The sequence below is a fragment of the Nelumbo lutea genome, chromosome 1 (assembly GCF_056320005.1).
Source record: "Nelumbo lutea isolate HS-2025 chromosome 1, American lotus-T2T, whole genome shotgun sequence".
NCBI lineage: Eukaryota > Viridiplantae > Streptophyta > Magnoliopsida > Proteales > Nelumbonaceae > Nelumbo > Nelumbo lutea.
Genome location: NC_142684.1, coordinates 176,285,464 through 176,312,878, shown reverse-complemented (window position 1 = coordinate 176,312,878; position 27,415 = coordinate 176,285,464). Strand labels below are relative to the sequence as shown.

The 27,415-nt window shown below is 36.4% G+C and overlaps 2 protein-coding genes across 4 annotated transcripts; both read right to left on the bottom strand.

The window, feature by feature from the left end:
- Nucleotides 1–1,084: 1,084 nt before the first annotated feature.
- Nucleotides 1,085–2,763, bottom strand: LOC148879396 (cytochrome P450 86B1-like). The gene has a single exon (XM_088967036.1). It carries the CDS (start codon nucleotides 2,024–2,026, stop codon nucleotides 1,106–1,108), a length of 921 nt encoding a protein of 306 aa, XP_088823162.1. The 5' UTR covers nucleotides 2,027–2,763; the 3' UTR covers nucleotides 1,085–1,105.
- Nucleotides 2,764–6,936: 4,173 nt separating this feature from the next.
- Nucleotides 6,937–25,187, bottom strand: DAL1 (E3 Ubiquitin ligase family protein). 3 transcript variants are annotated; one of them, XR_016104215.1, is made up of 12 exons: nucleotides 24,438–25,141; nucleotides 24,264–24,316; nucleotides 23,035–23,159; nucleotides 22,839–22,934; nucleotides 18,712–18,849; nucleotides 18,532–18,597; nucleotides 16,910–17,022; nucleotides 16,711–16,821; nucleotides 12,254–12,297; nucleotides 12,072–12,180; nucleotides 7,620–7,861; nucleotides 6,937–7,246 (listed from the first exon to the last, which is right to left on the bottom strand). XR_016104215.1 is itself a non-coding variant. In XM_088960921.1 (11 exons), the coding sequence occupies exons 1-11, from the start codon at nucleotides 24,509–24,511 to the stop codon at nucleotides 7,759–7,761; spliced, it is 1,032 nt and encodes a 343-aa protein (XP_088817047.1). In that variant the 5' UTR covers nucleotides 24,512–25,187; the 3' UTR covers nucleotides 7,388–7,758. The 3 variants fall into 3 exon arrangements, 1 of the variants encoding a protein (XP_088817047.1); XR_016104216.1 differs by having other exon boundaries at nucleotides 6,937–7,238; XM_088960921.1 differs by lacking the exon at nucleotides 6,937–7,246 and having other exon boundaries at nucleotides 7,388–7,861; nucleotides 24,438–25,187.
- Between the last annotated feature and the right edge of the window lie 2,228 nt (nucleotides 25,188–27,415).

Sequence of the window (27,415 nt, the reverse complement as noted above, 5' to 3'; positions counted from 1 at the left end):
TGCTCTTCCACTTCCATGGCTGGAGATTGAGGCTTGGTGGGAACTGCTTCCAAATCCTTCTTGTGTTGGCCTTTTATTGGGGCAGTTGGTTTTGATGGGGTGCTGGGTGCCTTGGCACTGCAGCAAGAATTCAAGAGTTTGCTACACATGTTATGAGGTTTTCAAAGGGATGGAGATGGAGAGGTTCCTTTAATTTGCTCTTGTATTTGGATATGGGTAATTGGTTACGGAAGACAACATTAGGCCGATGGGGGATTTTATATGGGGCTAATCTAATCAAGGAGAACTCATTCTAGCTTGGTGGTGTGTGAAAACCAATTGGGATTTGGGATGAGCAGAATATGAGAGAGAACTTGGGCTTTTGATTCCTACAGGTCGTAAAGAAAATTCTCTCACTTATTTTCTTGTACAAGTCATACACCACGTTGGCTTCGGATCATATTCCCACCTTTTTTCTACAAAAGATGAAAGCAACGGCCTCCATTCAAATGAAGTGGCATGCATGCAACTAATGATTTAAAATCTTAGGTTGTGTTTGGTACCATTTTTTCTTTTACCTAAACATTTTGTCATATCAAGAGTCGCTTCAGCTAAAAAAAAAAAGTATGGGGAGGCAGATTTTTTTTCTTAAGAGGCTCAAAAGCTAATAAACATGGATTGGGGGAGGAGGAAAAGTTAATAAAATATGGATGAGGAATATAAATGAGGATATTTTACATGGGCGAACTGATCATTAACGTTTATAATTGAAATATCAAATTGATGTAGTCAAACATTTTTTCACTTCAACTAAAAAAAGAATGCATAGAACTTTCTTTAATTCACATCAGCCACCCGCGCATCCCAACCATGGGAATATCTTCCCATGGGAGATATGTTTTCAATGCAGGCTGAGATGTGTATATGAGGCATGTAATTGACGTTTAGAGTTCAGAGAGAAAGAGGGAGTTAATAACATTATTTTTTATTTGAAAATTGATTAACACTATCCTTATGGTTTAGCTAATTGACTAATTCTATCCTTATTCTTTGAAAATTGACTTACACTGTAAAATTTAATTAACTCTACTCCTGTTCTTAACATCCTTAGCATCCGTGTTAATGCTTAAAACCCAATATTGCCCTCGTACCCTGACTCCCCTCTCTCTCTCTCTCTTCTAACTAAGACCTCCCCGTACGTATCAGGAAGCACATCTTCTTTGATAACACCTCTTCTGGTGAGCGGAAGTGGTGGGTTCAGCCTCAAGGATTCACACATGGCTGCATGGAAATACACCAGATCCTTCAGATCTTCTGAATCAAACACCCATGGCTGCTTTTGATCTCTGACCACACCTTCCGCTTCCTTCTTCTTTTTTAACTGCATCAGTTCATCCAGGATCTTTTCCTCCATGCGAGGGGTTGTGGAAACCAACCAGAGGAACCAAGTGAGAGACGTTCCCATCGAGTCCCGGCCAGCAAACAGGAAGCCCAATGCAGTGTCTCTGAGGAACAGACCACTGTAAGCCTTGCTTTCTCCATTCTGAGCTTGAGAACTCATGTACATAGCTATCAAATCACTTCCCTGCACCCCTTTGCGCAGCCCTTCTATTTTCAACGAAATGTGCTCTAACAAGTGACGATCTATGATCTTCCGAGCTCTGGCCAGTCTCCCCTCACTCCCGACCCCCAACCAACCCAACAGCTTCCACAGCTTCGTGGCCATGATGTGCCTATGGAACACACCTTCCGTCCCGTCGTCGATGGCTTTAGCAATCTCATAAGCAGCAGAGCTCAAAGAGAGCGAGTTCGGGTTTCTGCCGAGGACAACCGTGTAGACACTGTTAAATGCAAACCCCATGAACACATCTTCCCAATCCAGGACGTTGCCATGCTTAGCAGCTTGAAGCATCAAGCTCAAGAGTCCATCACCCACCAGCTTCCTGCTCACGCTGGCCGTGAAACTCCGGAACTCCTTGGAAGCCAAGACGATGTGTGTTATCTTCTTGTGAGCACGCCACTCATCGTCGTCCAGTGAAGATATCATCTCCGAGCAGATGGGATCGGTTTAGTTTCCCTCTTCCCTCCTTGTCCGGTGGAATGCCTGAAGAGCTCTGATAACACTCGTCATCTGTATCCGAGTGCGTGGAGGGGTCCGCCGCTGCTGCAACTTGCTGCAGTGGCGATGATGAAACATGGACAAGGGTGAATTGGGGAAGAGAGAACGAAGGGTCGAAGAGAGAAAGAGAGGGAGGGAGTCCTTCGTCGGTGGCTGTCGTCACCTGTGACGGCTGTGCCGAGAGGGAGAGAGAATGAAGGGTTCGTCGCCTCGCAGAGCAGTCTTTGGGCAAAACAGCAGTGGCTGCAGTCATTATCTCTCATTCATCCCCTACTTCCTTCGAACGAAAAACAGCGGCGGTGGCACCCCTCCCGGCGATTCTCCGGGCCAAATAGCCCTTTGTTCTGAGAATAGAGCAGCGGTGATGATTTTGTCATCAGAAACGCTGAAGAAATCACCGAAAAAAACAAGATTTTAATCAAATCACAATACAGTTTAGTGATCTGGGCTGACTTTAAGAATATCACCCAAAATTAGCACGGCGAAAGCTTCATCACCGGTTCCGGTGACTACTCAATACCAGTTACCTCATACCAAAATGATCGGAAGAAAATTAATGACGATTGGACTTACCTGATCTTGAAAAGAATACTTGAAAAAGGAGAACAGGAGTCTCACAACGGCGGCAAACTGTAGATTCTCAGGCAGGTAGAATCCGATATGATGAAAGGGGTTTTTAGGTGCAAAAATGACAGGGCTGTATGTGCTGAAATCACTGAGTTCAATGTTTCTTTTTTATTTTGAAAATTTGAAGGAGAATAAAGGGTAAAATAGGTTTTTTCTTTTTTTGCTTATCTAAGTAGTTTAAGAAATTAATCATAATAATAATTAGTAATAATAATAATATGTTTATTAATAATGATAATAATAATAATAAATCAATATTGTTATAAATAGTTATTATTATTTGTTTATTTAAATAAACAGTAACATTTAATATTAATATTTATATAGTAATTAATAAGAATATTTAATAATACGTTTATTAATAAAAATTAAAATAATTATTATTATTTAAAAAATAAATAGTTACTTATTTCAAAAAGACAATATTTGTTTATTAATAGAATACTATTTTATTTAATATTGTTTTTATTATTTATAATATTATCAAATAGTCTATTTCTAAATGTAAAATAGTAAACTCCACAGTTTCAAATGTTGGAAAATTGTTCCAACTGAAACGATCTTATCTTTTTAGAACTTTTAAAAAGCAGAAAAACATTTCTATTTCTTTTCAGATTTCAATTTCAGACATGAATAATAACTTATGGACTTTTCAGACATTAGGCTTTAGAACCACCTAAGAAAGAGTCTTCTAGACTGCCAAATTTTAATTGATTTGGTCCAGAAAAAAGATTAAAAGAGAGAGAGAGAGAGAAAGAGAATGATCACTAGAATCAACTTGTACCACATTCTCATTACCATAGTGCCAATATATCCGGATATGATCTTTGCTTATGGTTTGGGGGAATGGTGGAAGATATTCAGCCTTAATCAGTGTCTTCTAGCATTAAGCTTAGTTGTTGATTTGCTTGTTGATGTAGGGTGTTTTTGGCCCGACCTAGTAATAGGGGAACATGTGGACATGACCCAACTGACAGGACAACAGCTCATCCCAACGTATCAAGTCTGCAACGGACCGAGCTTAGATAATTGAACCACCTTGGAGCAAGTTTATTTCGGAACACAGTTGCATCTAGATCACCTCGGTTACAAGGCACTTCGGCGTTCGTACTAGGTCAGATCCAAGGGGCATTAGCTCGAGTAATATTGACCGACCTCTGCATGTTAACCCCGAAGATATCGCCACCAGATTCTACGCTTTATGGGATCACACCTCTACCAGTCTTATCTCCCTCGTCCGATCGAGGCGGAAGCGATAAGCCTTATCGGTTGACAACATTATTTCCTGCTAATACGGATACGGGTCTCATCACGGAAAGAATCCCGGAATCACTCCAAAACCCGCGAGGACTCCAGTATATAAAGACCCTAATCCTTCGGGGGCAAAGGTACGCGTAATCATTGCTTATTAGCTCTCTTGCTTTCTAAACTATCTTCAGCTCGCAAACTACTAATTTAAACATCAGAGCGACCTCGTCAGGTAAGCACCCCCGGGTTCTTTGATTCTCTCGGTGCAGATCAAACAACTCCATCGTCCACTGGAAGCCAAATCATCTTCAACTAGGAGCAGCCAGATTGCATCGCATCACTTCTCCGTGTTTGTCCATGCCTCCAATATCATAAAACGATCTTTGCTTTATCACCTCCGATCTCATTGCATTTGGCCTCAAGGCCTCTAGGTATCTATGTTGATCTCGGGCACTATGAATGGGTTCGGGATTCCCAAATTTGTACAAAGAAAACAGGAAGATTGGGAACAATTGTTTTGTAATCAAGGGGCCCCTCTAATGCACCAATACTTGGTTAGTATGCAAAGAGTAATAAAGGACAAAATTAGTTTTTTATATAAATTATTTTGTAGAAGGGAGGTTTTTGTTTGACGATGTCACCTCTGACAATGAGAGATCTTAAGCTATGTTTTGTGAATAAGTTGTTCGAGAAATAAGTACTTGTTGACGTTAGAAAGTTTGGTAAGCCACTTCAACAAAATGCTTAATTTTGTGAATTACAAATGCACATAAATGTTGGTTTTTGAATATTATATCATTAATATATTAATAGTTATGAAATCAGTAGTAATAATAATAAGTATATTATTATTATTAACTAATAATATATTCTTATTATGTACATATTGGTTTTGAAATCAGTAATATTAAAATATTACTACTACTACTAATTTTAATTACTTGTAATAATAATAATGTAAATAAGTAACACTAATATTATATTTATAAAATATTTAGTATAAATTAATATTAATATAAAATGATTATATCCCAATTAATAATTAACATTATTAAAATGCTTATTAATTATCACTAATTAATTAATTAACATTCCGAAGTAATAATTATCATTAGTATTAGTAATAATTAATTATAATGATATAATTATATTAATTAATATAATATTAATAATTATAATTAATTATAATAATATAATTAATTATTCATATAAATGTATGAATTATAATTTCTGATAATAATTATAAAATAAATAGTTAACATTAAATATTTATTTTCAAAATAATTAATATGAGTTAATATAAATATAAAATTATTATTTCTGAATTATTAATTACCATTATGAAAATATTTATTAATTATGAGCAATTAAGTAATTATTATTAGTAATCGATAGCTGAAATCATTCCTTTAATATATAATTATTATTACTACTACTACTACTACTAATATATAATTATTAGTAAGCAATATTGTCACTAATTAATTCTTATCAACAATTAAGTAATTATTATTAGTAATCAATAGCTGAAATCATTCCTTTAATATATATATATATATATATATATTAGATATCTATATTTAAGGCAAATTTAAATTCAAAATTGTTTTAGCACCTAATTAATTCGATTAATTAATGTTCCACTCTCTCATTAATTTCGTTTTGTTTGTATAAAAATTACAAATATTAACAATAACAAGAGTTGAACCTTTAATATATAATTATTACTACTACTACTACTACTACTACTACTAATATATAATTATTAGTAAGCAATATTGTCACTAATTAATTCTTATCAGCAATTAAGTAATTATTATTAGTAATCAATAGCTGAAATCATTCCTTTAATATATATATATATATATATATAACAAGAATCGAACCTTGGTCACTAGATTTTAACACCCATAACTTTGCCACTAAGCCATTTCAATTTATTTGTAATACTTATATACATTTTTAGTTTTAAGTAAATTTTATATTTTATTAGTGGTGCTTATTATTAAATGCTGGAAATTAATTATTACGATTTATATGCTAATAAATATTAAGATAAATTATATCAGTTATTTGAAAATTGATGTATATACATCACATTTTAGTCCCTTTTTGCTTTTTTCATATTTTAGTTGTTCCACAATTTTTCAACGATTACTAATTATATCTTAATATGTCACATTTTATATAAACATTAAATTATGATTTTTTAACATTTAAATGGCTTATTTACAATCATATAAAACTAGTAAGTATTGTTAATGATATAATTTTTATGATTTATTTAAATTTCCTATATATTTATGTATATATTGATTTTCCGTTTGTACCCATGTGTATCTAAAACATATCCCAACACGTTTTTTAAAATTGTCTTTCTGATACACTTTGCGATTCCGATACTTTGAACCTTAGATCAAACTAGGGTTTGACATGCTCCCGTATCAGTGTGTATCGAACCATATCAGTCAATATTGTGATACCCACCGATACAATAGTATCTTGGACCAATACGCATGACTGGTGACTCCATTCATGGGGGCATTATCATCATAGATAGGGTTTCTCCATTCACGGGGGTATTAACATCATATTGAAATTTTTTAGGGACAATCTAGTCCCACAAAAAAAAAGCACTTAAATTTAAGTACTTATAACAAACAGCACCGGAATCACTTATTTTTTAAATAAATACTATTCCTGTCTTTGTGGTCTCACCACTTAGTTTAATACTTGAACTAAAGGATACCAAACAGGGGCTCAGTCCAATTTGGAAAGAGGAGGTATTTAAGAGAAACCTCAAAGGAGGTTCAGGTCCTTAACTATAAACAAATAGACGCAAAACTGAACTGGATATGTATGCACTGCAAACAAACAAAGACAAACTGAACCGGAAGATACCTCAAATGTCATGTTAGTCGCAATCAGTTGGCTAGGGTACATTGTGCAATACAAATGTCGGGTTTCAGGAGATCATTCATTATTCATTAGTAGAAACGAATATATGCCGATAAGATTATCAATTCACAAACATCTTTTTTCCCTCTTGAGAGGAAATCAAATTGGTAACTTCTTCCTTAAATTGTAACTAATTATCTGAGTCAGCAAAAGCTGCTCAAGCCCAAATTATGAATAGTATGAAAACTTCCAGAACCAGTAAGCAGAATCAAATTCCAAATGCAACTGAAAATCCAGGATCACTATACCAAAACCATATCCAATGTCACATTTTTAGCTCATGCTGATTTATCTCTTCAGGGAAATCCTGTGGAACTAAAAAAGTATGCATAAATTTCCACGGGCATTAGTAATTAGTAGAAACTTTACAAAGACAACAGTAAAATAACAAAAAGAAAAACTAAAAAGCAGACAACAATCAAGAAATAAATACAAAAGTAACGAGGACACAAAGGCTTACGAGGATTAAGATCTATCCAAAGATTGGAAACATTGGCCTTAATTTACAAAGTTACAGATTCATAAGCATTTACAATTCCAGAGGTATTTGCATAAAGCAGCACATCTTAAATCGCTCCATATGACAACCATGCCAGGAATATTTTAATTTGTAAAAAAAAAAAAAGAAATATTAGACAACTGCGAAATTTAGAAGCAATTTGGCTGAAACATGGGGCATATGTCTTACCACCAGAGGAAAAATATCATGATTCCAACCAGATTCGCTGTATTGTATGGTTTTCTAGGTTCTCAAGGAACGATTGTTAATGGAAAAAGGTCCTCAAGGCCCTGTACGGTATGCTTTTCTAGCTCCACATGGAACAATTTTAATGGCGGAAAGTCCTCACAATCTGCTCAATTCGTCGCCGGCAAAGTGGACAGCTGGTCAAGTGTGAAGAGCAGGTTGTACAGCAGCACATATGACCACACCTAAAAATTATAGATCCCATCAACATTTAGTAATTTTTAACTAATAAAAGCACAAAATTATAAGGGAAAATATATAGCTATTTACAACTCGTTGAAAAGGCAAGATAAAATAAAATCCTTTCCTACATATGCAAATTCCAGCATAGATCCCATCGATGTTCATTCATCTCATTCAACCCCGATGCAGTAGCCATTGGAATGACCAAAATTTGGATGCCAAAGTGGAGAACCACCTCCATGATAGAGCACCTTTGGAAAATCCTAACCAATGGGTAACTCTAAAACATAATAGGCATAACCACAGACAAGTACTAGCCAGCTGATTTCTGTTAACTGCCATTATGCTTGAGGTGGCTAAATGGAAATTAGTTGCCTTGTTCCCTATATGTCATTTGAGATTTTGAGCACCTTGAACCCTTTTCCCAAAACCTACTATGTTTCAACAATGATACAATGATTTATCTGGATTATAAAAAAAAATGATTTTATAATTTTAATTGTTTTCTAAGAAGATATTTTATTAGTACTCCTTCCAAACTCAGCCAGACTTATTTTTTGTGAGAAAAGCAAATAAAAAAAGCCACGATTTCATTCTCTCTCCTTGGTTTGATTGCTGTCACTATGAGTGAGAACAGTGGTTCATGTGGTAGTGTACACCCTCTACTGGGTGGTTACCAAGACGGTATAATGTACTGTGGAGTGTCGTTTCCATTGTGTGCTAAACTAGGTCCACTGCTATCTTCATTTGGATGATGATTGTGTGCTGTTATTAGACTACTGCAAAGAAAGGAATTTGGAGTTACGTGCTGCCTGATTTTGGCTAATTTTCAGGTGACGTTTTACAGATAAGAGTTGTGGTTTTGATAGTTCCTGCCTTCTCTTTTATTCTCTTTTAGTGTGGTCTTTAAGGCTGCAACTTGGGCCAGGTTGGCCCGAACCCAACCCAAAAAAGTTGGGTTGGGTTGGGTCGGGTTGATGTTCAGGTTAGGGTTAGGGTTGAAATTCATGAACCCAATTTTACTTTGGGTTGGGTTAGGGTTGACCCCTTAGCCAACCCAAACCCGACTCTATAGTACATGTCATATATAAATATATGTTATATGTAATATATAACATACATTGATTTGTTTAGATGCATGATATTTGTATAGCCCCCACCACATAGTATCATGTATTTCTTTTAAGAAATCACTTCACTTAATCCTAATCAGAAAGACTAAAACCTTAATAACACTATTTTATGTTTTATGAAAATTTTATTCTTCATCTCTTCTATGTTGTTTGCCACCCAAGAAAGATCTATCGTAGGTCTAACTCATAATAAAGTATAGTCATTTCTAATACTTGTTTTTTTCTGAATTTTGTACTAAACGAACAAAAAAATAACGTCAACAAACAAATAGTAATGAAACATAGGATTAATATATGTAGTGAAAGTTGAGTTAAGATCTAAAATCGAGAAATTCTATGAGGTTTTAAAATGATGGGAAGAAGGTTGGGTTGGGTTGGGTTAGGGTTGAAGGAATTTAGTTAGGGTTAGGGTTAGGGTTGGGTTGGTCGGGTTGAAGGTCGGATTGGGTTAGGGTTGGGGTTTAGAACTTAGGGTTGGGCTAGGGTTGGCCTCAACCTGACCTAACCCGGCCCGACTTGCAGCCCTAGCGGTCTTCATACTAGAGTCCAAGGATCTAGCTTCTTTAAGGTGAATAAAAAGAAAAGGAAGGGAATAATTTTCTTTCTGGTGATTGGTTAAACAAGAGAAAATGAGAGAAAAGGTCAGGGAGGAGCACTTTCCAAATTTCAGAGAAATAGACAGAGCAGATTCCCTTGTTATCTTCTCATTTTGGACCAGTGTGATCCCGTATCCCTAAAATACTTTTCTTCAATGCAGTACATTATCGATCAAATGAAACTACTCTAAAAAAGGATATCATGATCCACTGTCTAAAATCCCATGAATTGTTCTTTGACTTTTCGATGGATGATACTTTGAGGAAGTGGCTAGAACTTCGTCGAAGAAACCCAAGATTAATAGACCCTGGACACCACCAGCTGGAAGATTCCTAAAACAAAACTTTGATGGGAGTAGTAGAGAGAACCCAAGTCCTGCAGGTATCAGAGGCATCTTCAGAAATGAAATAGGTCATGTGATAGCATTATTCTCAGGACCAATTGCCATTGGTGATTCCTTGAAGGCTGAAATAAAGGCAGTTATGGAAGGAATTCAGAAAGCGAAGGATATGAATGTGCACAGTTTGGTCGTTGAAGGAGATTCACAATTTGTTATTAATTGTCTCCTAAAAATGGGAAATGACCTATGAATGTACAAAAATGAGTTAAAAAAAAAAAGTTTAAATGGTTGACCAGGGGTATGGCTGTAAAAGTTCAATGGGTTTAAAGGTTGGCTAACAGCATGGCTGATTCCTTAGCAAAACAAGGAGTGGGGAGGGATCAATTAATTTTGGGCTCAACTGAAAATTAGGGTTAAGGTGATTTGGAGATAAGGAAACCGCCATCAGTAAACAGTATAAGGAGTGGGGAGGGATCGTTTGCTCCAACTAGGGCTGTTCGTAAGAAGGCCCAACCCGACCAAACCGACCAACCCGAGTCGGCCGGGTTTTCATCAGCACCGGTCGCTTTCGGGTTGGGAAAATTCATAAACCGGTGTATCGGGTCGGTTTTGGTTTTCTTGTGTGAAAACCGAAACCGACCTGAACCGAACCGAACCAATTAGTCTTCTAGCTAGTTCCTACTTAACCAATCCTCTAGAGTTCTAGTTCCTACTTAACTAAATTGTATCTATCCTAGTTTCTATAGTCTTTTAAACCAAATAGGCAACTAATTAGGCAATTACAATTAGAATTAGGTGTCCTTTTTTACTTAGATTAGAATTTAGAAAGTTTCTTGAAATATAAATATTTCAGCCTTCTTTATATAAAACAGTTTGACTTTCTATTTTATTGATAATTTTTGTCTTACTTGACACTTGTTTTTACATGAAGAATTTATTGATTTTATTCTTTACCTGAATTGAATTCAGATTTATCTTAGACTCTTGAACAGCAACCAATTCAGATTTACATGAAGATTTATCTTGGACTCTGAATTGAATTCAGATGACTGAAATGATGGTCAAATAAATTTCCTTCTAGTTCTAGGCTTCTCTGTCCTTATTGTACAAGAGCAAAACCGAAACCGACCCAAACCAACCCAACCCGACTCAAACCGACCAGGTCGGTTTTGCCTATAAGTGGGTTGGTTTCGGTTTCCACCTCAGGTAACCCGACCAGGTCGGGTTGGTTGGGAAAATCCCAGTAAACCGACCCAACCCGACCCGTGAACAGCCCTAGCTCCAACTCAAACGATCCTAGCAAAACAGTATAAGGAAATCACCATCAGCTAAGTACTTGAGTCAACCTTCTGTCAGCTTGTGGCATTGCAGTTTCATTGCAGTTTCAAACATTTTTGGGATTCTTCCCAAGATCCATCAAAGAGCATTTCAACTGCCAGAAAGTCACTGACCTGAGTAGAAAGGATTTGGCAGCATAGAGGTGTTGTATCTTATTAATTATGCAGGCCATGTTGTAGGAAAGGAACAACAAGATTTTCATGGGCAGAAGCCAATCCTTGGAGAAAGTACTAAGGAACACAACTGGGATGATAATGTATTTGTTGTTGGTTCATATGATTCAGGGGCTTCGAGGTTGGTTCTTTTTTGAGTCAATTCCCTCTTTGTTTATAGTTTACTTCTTTTTGTAAATGGAATTAACTGCCATGAAACATGTGTAGGATCGCAATGTACATGGAGAGTTCCATCCCCCTTTTTGTGACTAATACAATTTTATTACCTTCAAAAAAAAAAAGGAAAAAAAGGACCCAAATCAACCTCTTGCATCAGTTCCCAATGCCACAACCATCATAGTCAAACATATTAATGATTTGAAACATTTAGTCAGGAAGATTTACAGTGCAATACATATTCTAGGTGATCTAATGGTGAAATCACATACTGTTGCCTATGCAGTTTATGTGACAGAGGCTGAAGTAGCCTCTTGTCATCTAATCTCCTCACACATGTCCTCTCCAAAAAATTTCTGGACCAAGAAGGTTTGAAGGAAAGTGATAGCTAAAGTTTAATCATAATCACCATTAACAACCATATTCTATATTCAAAAAAAAAAAACAATAAAGCATAGATCATTTTGGTGCTTACGGAACAAAAACAGCATTATACTCCTGCTCCAGGCATATTACACATAAATCTGGCATTAAACGGTCCCTTTTTGTGTTATCTGATCCGTTTTCAGCTTTTCCATCAGAACCTGCACATTAATTCCAACATTCCAGAATTTTACAACAAGACCAAGTAACAAAAACTAGAATTTAGCAACGTACCTTCATTATCTTGACCTAATTTTTGTGCAGCAGCAGCAAGAACCCTGCAATCACAAAAAAGCCATTACATTTTCCTTTTCAGGAGGAAATAAATTAGATGCACAACTAGAAAAAAAAATGAGATTAGTAGGGGATAAATCTGGTCATCTGTTAGTCAGATTGTAAGAAATCAACCAATGATAAATGACCTACTAAAGTAGAAGAGTGCTAACATAAAATGATAACATTTTAAAATGAGCTAAGTTGAATCTCCAACAAAAACATAACTATGCAAAAAGATAAGGAAAAAAAAAACAGTGCATCCATGACCATGCATGACAATAACTGGATATGTCAGTCATTTTTCTAAGATAAAAATAAAATATTATTAAAATGAAAAAGAAGATTACAAGAAGGATGACCAGCAGTCACCTGAGACAAGGAAGGTCAATAGAGAGAAAAAAGAACAGCATACTAACCCCACCCACTTACACCTCCAAACTTCAACCTGAAAAACACCACCAACCAATTAAACCATCTACATGAAATCAAAAAACCCAGACCCCAGTGCCATCAGCATTATAGCCTCAATCCACTTCCCAAACCTCCAATCACTTATCTCCGCCAAGAAATTGAGCACTCGCCCTATTTATTTTCCTTCTGAGTTTTCTCTGTTTTCTTCACCATCCTGATAGGACCTAACCCAAACAAACCCCCTCTTAACCTTGCAAAGACTTTTGAGACCTGAACCTCCAGGTGCTTCTAGATCTGTTATGTCTCCCAACCTTTTTTTTTATCAGAAAAGGTGATTTTATTAAGAAAACGATATGAGAATTAGTACAGAAATTGAGTAGCCTAGGCTACCCCATTGTCCTTTAAAATTCCACCTAAGGTTTTGCTTTACATCCTTACAACTGAGTCCAAAACCAATGTTCCCTATTAGCCCCTTGCTTCACTAGCTGGTCCGCAAACCCATTTGCTGCTCTTGGAGTCCACTGAAATAATAACTGCATGTCCTTGGTAATGTGACTAAGTTTCTTGATCTCATTTCTGAACACCCATGGAGTCTTTCCATTCTGCTCTAGCCAGCTTATAATTACCTTGGAATCACCTTCTACAACCAGCTTTTCACACCTATTTCCATGGCTTTTCATATTCCAAAGACCACTGCTTTTAGTTCACCTGTAATGGAGTCTCTCCATCCAATAGGACCCGAATACAGCCCCACAAATTTCCCCATGTCATCTCTTATGACCCCACCAATTCCAGCCACACCTGGGTTGCCAAAGCTGCTCCCATCAAAGTTTAATTTGAGGAATCCAGATTCAAGAGGATCCCAACTTCTTAACACCTTCTTTTTTGCTGATGACAAGGATGCTCCAGTCCTCCAGTTCCTGATTATATCATCTGCAGTAAAGTCTGAGAATAAACCCATAGATTTTACCCAAGAGATCACTGTTATCATAATCCCTTCTATCAGTAATTCCTTACGCCTTTTCTTTCCTTAAAAAATTCTCAGATTTCTTTCCTCCCATAACATCCAAAGCACTGCTGCCTGTGTGCATCTCCACAGAGTTATTTCTCTTCTTTTTGGCCACCTGAAAGTGAAGGCGTCAAACAGTCTTCCCAAGCTCACTGGGGTATCCCACCTGCATCCAAAGAGAAAAGAACCATTCCCATATGCAGCTAGCTACAGGACAGGAAACAAAAATATGATGAGCAGTTTCACCATTTGATTCACACAAGCAGAACCAATTAGGTGAAAAGCACCATCCAGGCCTCTTCCTCTGCATCAGATCGCAGGTGTTAATTGCACCATAGTAAACCTCACAACAGAAAGCATCCACTTTGGGGGGAATAGGGTGACATCAGACTTCTCGGACTGGGAATTGTAACCCAGGTTGATTAGAGGTCAAGGTTTTGAAAAAGGAAGCATAACTGAAAGCTCCAAGGGATTAGGAGCCCAGAATCTACTATCTTGCTTAACAGGATCAATAAATACCCTGTCAAGCGGCTAAATAATAGAAGACACCAAATCCAGTTCTGAATCTTGCACATTTCTGCAGAGACCTAGATTCCAACCAAAACCAGACTGTGAAGGAGAAGGGGAAAGGAAATCAGCAACCGGTGTCTCCCAACCTTGACATTCTATTTAAGAGTTTTCTGGTCCTTACATCTCTCATTAATCCTTTCTAATTCCAGAACCATGTTCTTTTCAAAAGTCTGAGATGCGGCCAACTCTCCATTCTCTTTTTCAGCTTCTCTTGGAAAATCTACTTTGTCATCAACCTATGAAAAACAGCTTTCCATGCCGACTCCAAATACTCTCTCTCACAACCCTTCTCCTTCATCTCCTTGAATGCCTTCCTTTCAGCTTCTTCACCTCCCGGAAAAAATAATCCCATAAATTTGCTCACTTCCACCTCCTTATTAATCATTGTTTCCAAATCAACTAAGCAGTAAGCACTTCATTTTAACACCTTCGACCACCACCTTCCTCCCTTCTCCTACTACCAACCTCTTTGCATCTTCTTCCATTCCACCTCTAGAAGCCAGATCAGATGATATTTGATCTTCACTTTCAGTTCGTTGCAAGTCTATATTCTAAAAATTTTCCTGCAAACAATTATTGCCTCTGAACGCTGCCTTGCCACCATTACTTCTAATTTGGTTGTTCCTATCCTTCCTTTCTTTTTCTGCTATATCTGTTTCAACTCTAGGCCGAACCTCAAAAACCATCTTACTTCTGCTAGACCCTGACCCTGACCCCTCATTCCTGACACTTGGAGGAATCTCCTTGTCATTGTAAAAAAAGTTTGCCATTTCTAATCACCTTATTCTCTCAACCTCATTGCCAACTGGCTTCATGAACACTTTCTCATCAATCTCCCTCTCAAGTCCAATGGGAGAAGGCCAGAACTGCACCACCTTGATGACAACAGCAACCTGATCAAACTCCTTCCTCTAAATGATCAAAAGAGGTACTAGCAGTGGGTCATAAAGTGGCTACTGGCCTGTACACTTCCACCACCTGATCAAGTTCTAAAATAACAGAAATATGGGATGAAGTAGCTGGACATTGACCAAGGTCCAGTGATACAATAGTTACAGCAGCTGATATAGCTGGGGACTTCAGGGTTTAAAGCTACCTCTTTCAATTTTTCAATAATTTCTTGCATATATTCAGACCAGAAATGAGTATTTTAAAATTCTTTTGTAAAAGGTAAGTATTTTATTAAATCACATAACAGTGCAAAGGAGCCTAGGCCAGTAGAGGCTGCCTAGAGCCAACTCAGATTACAAATGCATCCAAGACTGAGAACTAAACAACAATTGCATGTTCTGATTTTTAAACACCTCCGTTAGCGACACCCAAGACAGTAATTTGCCCACAGCTTTCTGCACCATTTCCTCTGGAGATTTAGCTTTACCCTGAAAAATTCTGTTGTTTCTTTCAATCCAGATAGTCCAAATCACCGCAGCCGGAATAGTTTTCCAAACCATTTCTTGCTGAGACCCTCAATTCTCCAACAAAACAGCAGTTCCTTCACAGAATTTGGCATTACCCAACTGACTTCCAAGGCCTGAAGGAAATGCCTCCAAATATAAATCGAAACTGGGCAATGCAAAGAAAGATGCTCAATAGTTTCTGCTGACCCACCACACAAGCCACATGACATGTCCAGAATCTGAATGCCACGTTTCATTAGATTAACTCTGGTTAGACACTTATTTAAAGCCATTGTCCAGTGCAGAAACTTCACTTTAGAACTATATTGTTATTATGTCAGATATATTATATATTGAACTTCCCAATATATAAGTCTTTGGTGAATAATATATTAGTCAACATTATTAAAATACAGTGAGCACATTATTAAATGTTACTACAATATTATACTGTTCCATATATAACAGAATATTGACTTCTTATTATAGTTCATGTGTATAAGCATAAAGACCACAGTTAATATAATGTATCCAGTATCACAGAAATTTTATGTTAAAACTTAAAACCATATATCCCTCCTGCAATTCTTAAATTTCTCATCTCTCAAGAAACAATATGAATAAATACATAAACCCATTGATCACTAAGATACAAAGCATCATCTGATTGGTGGCATAACACAACACGATATAGTTCCTCCAAAAATACCCATGTCTTTCTTCATACAGAGCACATAATACAAGTGTTGTTCACATTGCGCAATGAAAAACCTTATAAGCATATTGAAGAGCAAAGGTTACAGAAGATGTTGCACAGATTACATATCCATATGCACCAGGGAATTAAATGACACTACTATCTTTTAGTAGTAAGAATACTGTAATCAGACTCAAATACAGATACTTCTTTTTTCTATCAGCAATTCAGAGACATCCATTTGGCTAGAAGGAATAAATAAATGCTTATGTATTTGGTGGAATATTCAGTCAATACTCAACCATATACTTTTAAAGATAATAAAGTTCACCTTCTCTGCAAATCGCAGCGACGTCTCCTTTCCATGATATATTGAATGGCATGCTTAGCAATCAAATAAACACCAAAAACTGTGAAACCCATGGAGGCATATTTGTACCACCTGATGGAAATACATTCATCAAATGAATGTACACATAGTGGAAAGAAATCAAAGAAAACTTGCACCAGATATACGTTCAGTGAACAACCTCGCCCATTTCCCAAGATTCGCAATTAGCTGATCAATACTTTTTGGAGAAACATAAAATGGTCCTCTGTGGGGTCGCTGAATCCGAATTGTTCCCACATCATCTTTGATGGCCTGAATAGAAGGGCAGGGAGTGTTCAAGAAAATTGAAAATTTTAATTGCACTCTGAAATGAGAAAAAAAATAATAATAGATTTGAGGTCTTCCTCTCAATTGCTGGGCTACCACTTGGATTGATATAGCCTTAACAACCAGCCTGAATGGCGGATTTTAGACCACCTCCCAACGCTTAAACACATATATCTGATGGCTATAGTTGATTAAATTCCCATCAATAGTGGTTGACCAATTGAACAATCCAAATTGATGAACCAGTGGGATTGAGGTTCATCAAGCAGCCCATGTCCACAATATCTTTATCTAGTCTCTCACGTGACAAATTGACAACAATAAAGAATGCTAACCTCTCATGTGTGCAAGTATATCATATTTTCCCATTCATGCAGAACCTGTGAACCTAGACCCACTGTGTCATTCATGCTTGCACCTAAGAATGTACTTTCTTTCACCAAGTACCATATAGGCCCAATCTCTCCCTCCCTCTAACTGAATTGGATAATATTATCCCTATACTTTACAAAATGAATCAGATAAATGGCATACAGTTCAAAAACTATAAACACATCTCTAAATGGCAAAGGCATTATTAAAAAACAAAAATAAAAAGGATTGCTGCAGCCATGGTGGACTTCTACCTTTTTTACTTTATAGAAGAATAGGCAATCATCACTCCCATAGTGAAGCCCATATAGACAACGAGTTTATACAACTAACTCTATCCTTGAGTTAGCGATGACCACTGTGTACAGTGGCAGAGCCAGGAATTTTCTTTTAGGGGGGCAAGTTAAACAAAAAGATGAGATAGGGAGTAGAAATAGGGTTGGGAAAAAAATGGCCTGAGAAGGTTTGGACCTATTACATATTTTTTAAAATTAAAGAAAAAATAAATACTTTTTCTATTTTGGGAGTTGGAGGAGCTTTAGAGAGTGATCCTTTACATTTTAGTTCAAGTTTGGGGTTTGGGGTTTTTTTTTTTTGTTGGGGGGGGGGGGGGGGGGGCCAAGGACCTCCCACCAATATACTTGGCTCCGCCCCTGACTGTACATCACCCTTACTGTGATCATTCTGATCCCCATTGTTCAAAAAGAATGAAAAAACCTCTGGAATATCCCCATCATTTTTGTCAAATGCAAAACAGGCCAAAATGAAACCCTTATAGCATCTCAAGTGATATGCTGAAGTTTGTTGCATGTGAATCTTCAGATTCCTGAAAAACATGTCCAGTTTAGGTAATTAGCTATTTTAGGGCAGGCATTGCCCTTTCTCCTGACTCCATATTACTCTTTATGCCCAATAGAATTACATGAAGGATACTTAAGAAAACCCAATTGAGTAAATTGTTTTTAGCCAAGCAAATCTCCTAGGTGGTACTTCTGGAAAAAATTGTCCTCTGCATTCAACCACATAAGAACTAAAGCCTCATTCCTATGCATCTCATTTTCTTGATGCATTTTTTGGTAAGAAAATGAGAGACTCTAGGTATGACCAAATACTTTAAGATACCTCGCCAACAACCGTTAAGGATGTACCAGTCGGAAGAACCCTTTCAATTCGCTTGACCCCAAGCATCTGAAAAAACATAATGACCATAATTAAGCTCAACTCAATAACAATTACCTACATACATACATACATGCACACATGGTGATTTCTAATAGGGCTCAGATTATCAATGTAACAAACCTTGAGACCTTGGAGATAGTCCAAGGTTCCACGAACAAGAGACCGCCCAGACTCCTCAAAGACTTCACTTGCAACAGTTAATACCAAGCCTGTGGCACCTCGAGCTCCCACAACATATACACGACCAGTTCCATCATCCTAGCAAAAGGACAACGATAAGAAAAACAAACTCAAGGGACTGCTCTGGAAGAGCCTGTTCTACATATCAAGGGAATTTCATTAATTAATAAGATTGCATGGTCCTCAAAGATTTCTTTTCTTCATAGTCACCAACAAGAGAGAGAGAGAGAGAGAGAGATTGCATAGCCAAGACATATGTGCTTGTTCAGAAATGCAGGAGGCCTGTTCACGAGTAAACTATGATGTATTATTGTATTATGCGATTTGTCATTAAATATAAAGTTTGGAGATCTCCCTTCTACTTTCCCTTTTCCGTTACCTTTTTTTTTTTTTGATAATTGAAAATTTAATTCATTACTCAAAGAAAGATCTGCTACAATAAGCCCAGAGAGAGGCTCGAGGTGCAGCCTCACTCTTTAAGAACATATCAGGACTACATGAGATACACCCTTTTCCATTATCAATTAAACACTAATCACCTTTTGAGTTGTCATTATGCAACTCAGGTATGGAGTCACTTTGTTCATCTTTTAGGGAGTGATTGGACTGCTCTCCACCAAATATTATGGACTTGTTTATCGTAAACCCAATAGCTTGTCACACTGTAAGGAAAAAAAATTCTTAGGCAATGTACAAGGGCAACAGTCCTTTGGGATTTATTGGGTGGAGAGAAATGCAAGATCTTCTGAAGACAAGGAGTGTGAAGTGGAGGTGCTGATAGATCTCATAATGGTGAGAATGGCTCCTTGGGCTTTGGTGTGTGAAGGACTTAGAGGAGTTAACATGAACAATCTGTTAAGAGGATGGCAAGTTATTGTGACTTGTGAGATGGGAAAGTAGCAAACAACAAAGAAGTGCAGGGTGGGAGGCACCCAATGAAGGAACACTGAAAATTAACTTTGATGGCTGCAGTCTGGGTAATCTCAGAGCATCAGGTCTGGGAAGGTAATAAGAAATCACAAATATTAACATTGTTCTCAGCTTTTCAGACCTGATTGGACATGGAAGATCAACGACAGCATTGTTAATAGCACTGGTACAAGGTCTCAAGTTCATTACCACATTTGATTAGACTGCTATGTTGTAGAAGGGGACTTAAAACAGTGATCTATTGGATGAGGGAGGACGTCACATGCATAGCTGTCAAGGCATTGCCTAGGTGACTAGGCACTCTTTGCTGGACACCTTGCCTAAACACCTTGAATTATAGTAATTGTGTGTCCATCTAGGCCACTAGGAGGTAGGAGCCCACCTATACATATATAATGTATTGAAACACATATTAGTAAGATGTAACCATGGTGATGATATTATTATAAAGCGCCTGCCTTGTGTTTTTTGTTGCCTAGGTGGGTTCCTAGTCGCCTAGTTGGGCACCTAGTTACTATAACTCAAGGGTTTTGAATTATACTTTGTTTTGAAGTTAAAAGATCCAAGGGCTTTGATAAGAGAAAAAGAAAGAAAAAAAGATAAAGAGGTTTTCTTTCTTTTGTTTTTTTCTATTCTGTCTCTTACATCAAATAAAATGGTGCGGCCACCCTTGTTCTTTTTTCTCTAACTCTCTATCTTAAGTTTTTATCGTATATAAAATTATATCCTTCTTCAATTGCAAATTTGATATGAAATTGCATTATTAAATACTTATTACATTAGTACTATTTTTGAAAATAATAAAAATACTATTGTCTTTTAGATGATGATTTGCCATGTTTTGAGAGGAAATTTAATGTTCTTAGTAAAGATAATTGTTACTTTTTAATTAATAAGCATGCTGGTTATATAAATTTACAAATCTATAGAGGCAACCAAAATTTATGTTTTTATTTTATATAATTCTTGTCACCCAACTCCCCTAGAATAGCATAGACACCTTGATGACTATGACCCATGGAGTTACAGACTCTTGGTGAGACAGCTCATTGCCTAGGTAGAAATTTGAACCTTTCTTTTAAATGTGTGCCTACTGCCTAGGTCCACTAACATGTTGGCTGATTCTCTAGCAAAACCATGGGCTATAACCTGTAAGGGAATGTTTGACGTGGAGCTCACCAGGGCTGGGAGTTGATTTCTAGTTCTTTGCTTTTATCCATTCAATAGTTCTTTGATGTGGAGCCATTCAATAGCTTTGTATTCTTTTCCCTCCATCCTACCTTTTTGGGTACAACTAGTAAGCATGCACATGCTTTACACATGGCAATTCTAGATGATGATGATGATAATGATGATAATATATCCAAAATTTTCTATAAACTTTTATATATTTTTTTTATATTTTTTATTATTAGCCGGATGTAGAATGCAAAATCCAATTCTGATTACATAAATACCCCATCCAAATACGTGATAATCAGACTGAATTGTGAAGTTTCAAGTATCATTGACAAGCCTACAAGTTTGGCAAGGTTGCAAACGGATTAGATCGGATTCGAATAAGGGTATATCCAAATCCGATCCAATACTATTAATAGAAGATCTGATCACATATCATAAACATGGATTTGAATATGAATTTGATGAGAAAGTCATATATTTGGATCTGATTCATTCCAATTTAATTTAAAAAACAATAGAACATTAAAATATAACAATTTAAATAAAGAAAAAACAAAAAAATACGAGTATCTTTTCAACTATTGTCACCATATATGTACATTTTTTATAAAAAAAATAATATAAAAAATTTTAAAAATGCAATATAAATAATATATTTATAAATAAATAAATAAATAACATATAAATCGGATCGAATAGGGAATGATCCGAATTCAATCCAATTTTTATCGGATCCTATTATTTGACCCAATCCGATCCGAAGATTCGGAATGGGGATATCCAAATTCGACAAAAAGGATCGGATTAGATCATGATCCAATCCATTTGCACCCCTATTGCTTGGCTAGATTCCTCATTTTGTAATCATTTATTATCTTGGTGTATCTTTTTTTGTTCATTTATCAAAAAATGTAAGATTTAAATAGAGTGAATTGAATGTGGTGAAAATTAGTAGTCCAACTTACAATTTAAACCTCATAATTAAATAGGGACTAAATTCAAAATTGAGTATTCTAGTCAAAAGAAAATTCCACAATCTTATTCATATTTTTAATAGTAGTGTAAATATAGAGTTATAGATGTGTTCAGATTTTACTATAGTTTTTTTTTGTATTTTTGTGTGTAAAACTAATTCTGATATTTTACACTTACTTGTTGTTTAATATGATAAATATATGAAATTATACATTGTCTGAATATTTTTTGCAAAAGGTATGTATTTTTATTATTTATTTATGATGTTAAAGTTTAATACATTTAACCTAAAAGTTAAACTATTAATTATTAATTTTTAAATTTCACTTTTGGCCAATTCTAAATTATGTACTTCATTTTCATTATCAATTAAAATAATTGTTGTTTATATTTATATTTTAAAAATTTTATTACCTATGACTTCGTAGATTGATCAATATGATTCGGATGGTTGAATTGCTTAACCACCACATTGATAAAGAATGGCTTTGTTTTTGAGTCAATTTTAAAATATATGGATTTATACTGTTAAAAATATTGACATATATAATTAGTAGCATTTATTGGTGAAAAATACCTTAAAAATATAGCATTTAATAAGAGAAAATGGGATTTAATACCTCAAGTATAAGACTTAATTAAAGGAGATTAAATGAGGTGGAAAGTAATAACTAAAGTTACATTTTCAACCCTAACAATTAGAGATGAATTAAATACACAAATATGGGCATTTTAGTAGCCATTAAAGCTGACATTAAAACTATAATAAATGACTTTTATACCCTTTCTCAAACACAGAAATAAGGATAATTGTTCATAGTGTAGTGGAGCCATTCAATGGCTTTGTATTCTTTTTCCATCCATCCTGCCTTTTTGGGTACAATTGTACTTACAACTACAAGAACCATATTTGCTAGTTATCACAGTTATTTAGATTTCCAAGAATCATCCAGATGCAGTAAGAAAACAAAACAACACACCAGGTACCAAGGAACCTCTTTACTCATGGAAAGCATCAAGGCTGAATCTTGTATCCAAGAACCCGCATCGTTGTGCTTCAAAAAGTGTTGTTCTGCCTAAAGGGGAAAAACAATTGACAAACAAAAGTCAGATGCACAAAAACAACTTGAATCGGGCATATGGATAAACCAGATTTTCTCTAGTATCAGTTCGTACCGTTTCTTCCACTATTACACCCCTCAGCCCACTATACTCACAGTTAATTGGTGTTTCTGATCCAACTCGTCCAGAAATGGAAACAACCAAAGGTAATACTTTGCATGCAGTATCAAGGAGCTGTGCTGTAAATTGTAGATACAAACCCATCATTTGTTAAAGACTTAAGGTGTCAAGACTTAGGATAATTATAGATTTATATGATCATATGGAGAAAAATAACCGCCATATGATTTTCAACTTTTCATAAATCTTCCAAGGTGACAGGACACTTTATATGGACTTAGTTCCCTATTTTTTCTACTGATGAAAGGATAAAGAAAATGGAGGAGGGAATGAAGAAATTAAATGATGAATGCTAAGGAGGAAGAGGACAGAAAGGAAGAGGATGATAGCTATGATGACAAGAAATGCAAGAAGAATATGCAGATGATAATAATGACAATAACGAAAACAAAGATGAAGATGACAACAATAACAATGAAATTGACAAATAGAAAAAGGAGAACTAAAAAGAGGACAACAAATGAGCAAATAAATGAAGAACAAAACAATAATAAAATTGAAGAAGGTGAAGTTAGATGCTACAAAGGATCATAATTATCATGAAGATGATGGCATTAAGATGTTAAGCATGATAATGAACTCCTTTGATGATATTCAATTGGTGAAGAGATAATGTCAAAATCTTTTGACCTTGAGTGTTTCACGTTGACTGAAAATAGCCTTACTCGGCAGCACAATGACAAAAAGCAGCATATTATAGAAGAAATAAAAAATTGCAAAGATAATCGGCATTTCCAGAAAAAGAAGATAACAAATGAAAATTAATAGGAACTCAATTCCGTGCTTAAGGATTGCCCAATAATTAAGCCCATAGGAGGGGAAAAGGGCAGTGATTGTTCTTTATAAGACACTTGATTAATGGAAAACCACCTGAAACTAAAAAGTAGGCCCCAACAACCCATTGTTCCTAGGTTCATACATGAAAATGTCCAGATTCAACAACAGACTCGGTATAAGTTTCCAAGCAAAGGTTCAGTTGTATTGTGTTGCATTGGTTTAAATGCTCAAGTCCAATTTACAAGAGTTGTTTTACCCAAAAAAAAAAAGATGTCCAATTTTACAGAAGTCAATATCAAACTTAGAAGTCGATCTCACAAGCAAGTAAATATAATTAATAATCTTTAGCAGTAACTGAGATTGAAAATCTTTAATGATCCACATACCCAAGTCCTTTAATTGGCCAACCCGTGTAACTGATTTAAGAACCTCCGCATCTCTGAGAAAGAAAAACTAAAATTAGCATTGAAAGAAGAACTACGCTGAATGAAAGGAAAAACAAGTAATAGCTATTTAAAATCATAATCAAACAATTCAAAAATGATTAGTAGAAAATGCACCTTCCACTGCTTCTCCCCAAGAGATAAAGAGCAGCTGCACTCAAGCAGCAGCTCAGTCCCCCCCAAGGAAGCATCTTCAAGCGTCGTAAACACGAAATTGAGACCCCCTAGAAGCCAATCTCCATTCTATGGAGTTGGTAACACAAAGCGAAGTAAATAAGATTTGAAAGATTAAGTTAAATAAGACCAACGTTTTCCGACTTCAATGGTTTCGCAAAAAAAAAAAAGGAACTCGGTAAAGACGAAGATCACGTGAGAAAAGGGACAGAATAAGGAAGACAAAACAATCTGGAATTTCAAATTTTAGCAGGAAGTTGCTGATAGAAATGGCGAAATGACAAGAGAATTAAGAGAGGCAAATTGGGAAGGAAAACAAACAAAAATTAGGGTTTGTGCGATTGAACAGTGGAGAGTTGGAAACCGATCGCGAGTTGCGACACAGAAAGAGGAAAGAGAATGTTACGGCAGAGTTAGAAACCAACACTACGGATTGTGTGATTGAAGTTAAAACTGAGATTCTTTTATTTTGAAACTTAATCGCCAACGAAAAAGGGAGAGCTAGGGCAGCAGAGAATCGGGTGCCTGGAGTCTACGAGCGGATCAAGGAAACAGAGAGCCATCAGCCACGGCACAATCCGTAGAGTTTTCTATTGCCCTGCATACATCTAAATTGCACGCAGTGAGCGAATTGCTTAACCTACGCTACACAACTTATTTATTAATTGAGGTAAAATAATCCTATGAGACTGAACCTCGTACGAATCCTTATCTAATCACCTTTAAAGAGGAATAACTATTCAGAACGTCGAATCCGACGGTTAGCGTCAGGCCAGCCTCGCGCAATCACTACTTAACTTATTAATTGTTTATATTTTATATGAGAGAGAAAGAACATTCTTCATTCATACAGTATGCTCGTACGCCATTTCCACAAAAAAAAAAAAAAAAAAAAAAACTCATATGCCGATTTAAGAAATTCCAATGTAACAGACGTCAATTATGCATATATTCGAAAGCGGATAAGGTTGTATATGGCTCTCGTGAACTTCCGTTAGGAATCTGAACTCCGTTAGTCTCTTTGATCATACGACTATGATGCCGAAAAGACATGATACGGAAATTCTTGCGGCCAATCAGGTGGTTTTCATCAAAATTTACGGAATGGTTGTTTCGGCCCATTCATTTATTTTGCTCCATAGACTACACTACACAATGGGGCCATGGGGGGTAGCCCATCCCCCAACCCTAGTGCAGCAGGATTCGATCAATGTTTTCAAAACCGATTACTGTTTTGATCATTAGTTTCCAGGTCAAAACCTAGTTTGATCAACCGTTTTGGGAGAAAAGCAATTTGAAGGAAAACAGAACAGATCAGGTGACCGGTTCTCAGTTTTTTCAATCCAACTGTCCCATTCAGCCCAGTTTTGAAAACTGAGGGAAATATGCAATATTGTCAAGATTTCCATTAATTTATGGGTGTAATTGTATATTCTTTTTTCTAAGCAAACTTTGTGTTATCCTTTCTCTATTAATGGAAAGGAATGCTACTTTGCTCTCTTCTCTAATGGAACTTTACCATTGAGCGGCATCAATGGATACTTTCCATGGACCTCGGGTGGAATTTGAAATCAATCAACAACATCAACTACTAACTTAGAACATTTGGTGTGCTATCTCGACTTCGGGCGAATCTGAATTAATCGATATACGACATCAATGACCACTTTAGAACATTTGGTATATATGCTATGGTTCTTCTCTGTGGAACTCGATTGTGGGCAAGAAAAAGGAGGTCTCGTTGTATTTTGAAGCATCTAAGAAAGGAAAATTCATTTCATACACTGGTTTTAGGAACCAACAACAGCGTTAGTTATCCCAAATGCATACAAACATGTACCGCTAATTTGCATTTAACTGAACTGCATGAATTTGTTGCACTCTTCCCAAGTGAAGCCAGCCTCACTTGACCTTACCACCATCCGGGATAACGTATATTCAAGAGGTTTAGGTATGCACCACCATTTTTAGAGGTTTGCATTCCTACCTGACGCAAAATTTGTATATTCCGTTTTTTTGGTATTTTTTGCACTCACCCTCTGTGCAAATTTTGCATTCATCACTTTCTTCATATTTCAATTATTTATCACGTAAAGTGAAGATCATATCATCTTGCATCCTATTACGTAAATCGGGTCATGCTGCCCCCCACTTTGGACCGGCCTAGCGCGACATGGCATGATGACATGCGGCCCGTGCCAGGCTCGACCCGATGGTCCATGTAGTGTTGGGTACGGGGTTTGAAGTCCACAGGCCAAACAGCACGGCATGACTGTGTGTGTCATGCCGCCCAGGGCCCATGGGCCGATACGGTACGACCCACGGGCCCGTAGCGGGTCACACTTGGCCTACCCGGGAACTAGCTGTTGGAGACCACCCCAACAGCTAGTTTCAACTTTTGGGGTTTTTCTTTATAGAAATACCCCCAATAGCTATAAACAGCTATATAGGGGTATTTATGTATTTTGGTTATGGGGCGAGAAAAAATGACACAAATGCCCCCCAACAGCTATATAACAACTAATTTAGAGGGGCATTTTGGGTAAAGCAATAAATAACTTTACAATATCCAAAATACCCCTCCCAAGAATTAAAAAATTGCTAGTTTTAGGGTACTTTGGGCAATTAAATTATTTTCAATTTCTATAAATAGCCCTATCCTCCACCATTCTCATCACACCAATTCAACAATTCGCTTAATCTCTTCTCTAGTTCTCATACTCTCTCAAGTTTCAATCTCCCAATCTCTCAAAGTCTCAATCTCTCATACATTCTTTGAACTCTAATTGATTGATTCTCCAATTCTCAACTTTATTGAAGTTTCAACAAGAATAAGGTTTGCTCAACCAGTTCAAGTATCTCAAGTTAGTAATTTGAGAGGCTTGGACTCTTGGAGTTGAAAGGCTTCAACCTTTAAAATC

Bases quoted from the DNA above. Each gene is read 5' to 3' on its own strand.
- LOC148879396 (XM_088967036.1), bottom strand. From the start codon at position 2,026: ATGATATCTTCACTGGACGACGATGAGTGGCGTGCTCACAAGAAGATA.
- DAL1 (XM_088960921.1), bottom strand. From the start codon at position 24,511: ATGCTTCCTTGGGGGGGACTGAGCTGCTGCTTGAGTGCAGCTGCTCTT. The intron at 16,822-16,909 runs GTTGTTCACTGA...TATTTCCATCAG, and splicing joins AATCTTGGGAAATGGGCGAG to GTGGTACAAATATGCCTCCA. The intron at 7,862-12,071 runs GTAAGCACCAAA...TATAATTTTTAG, and splicing joins TATAATGCTGTTTTTGTTCC to GTGTGGTCATATGTGCTGCT.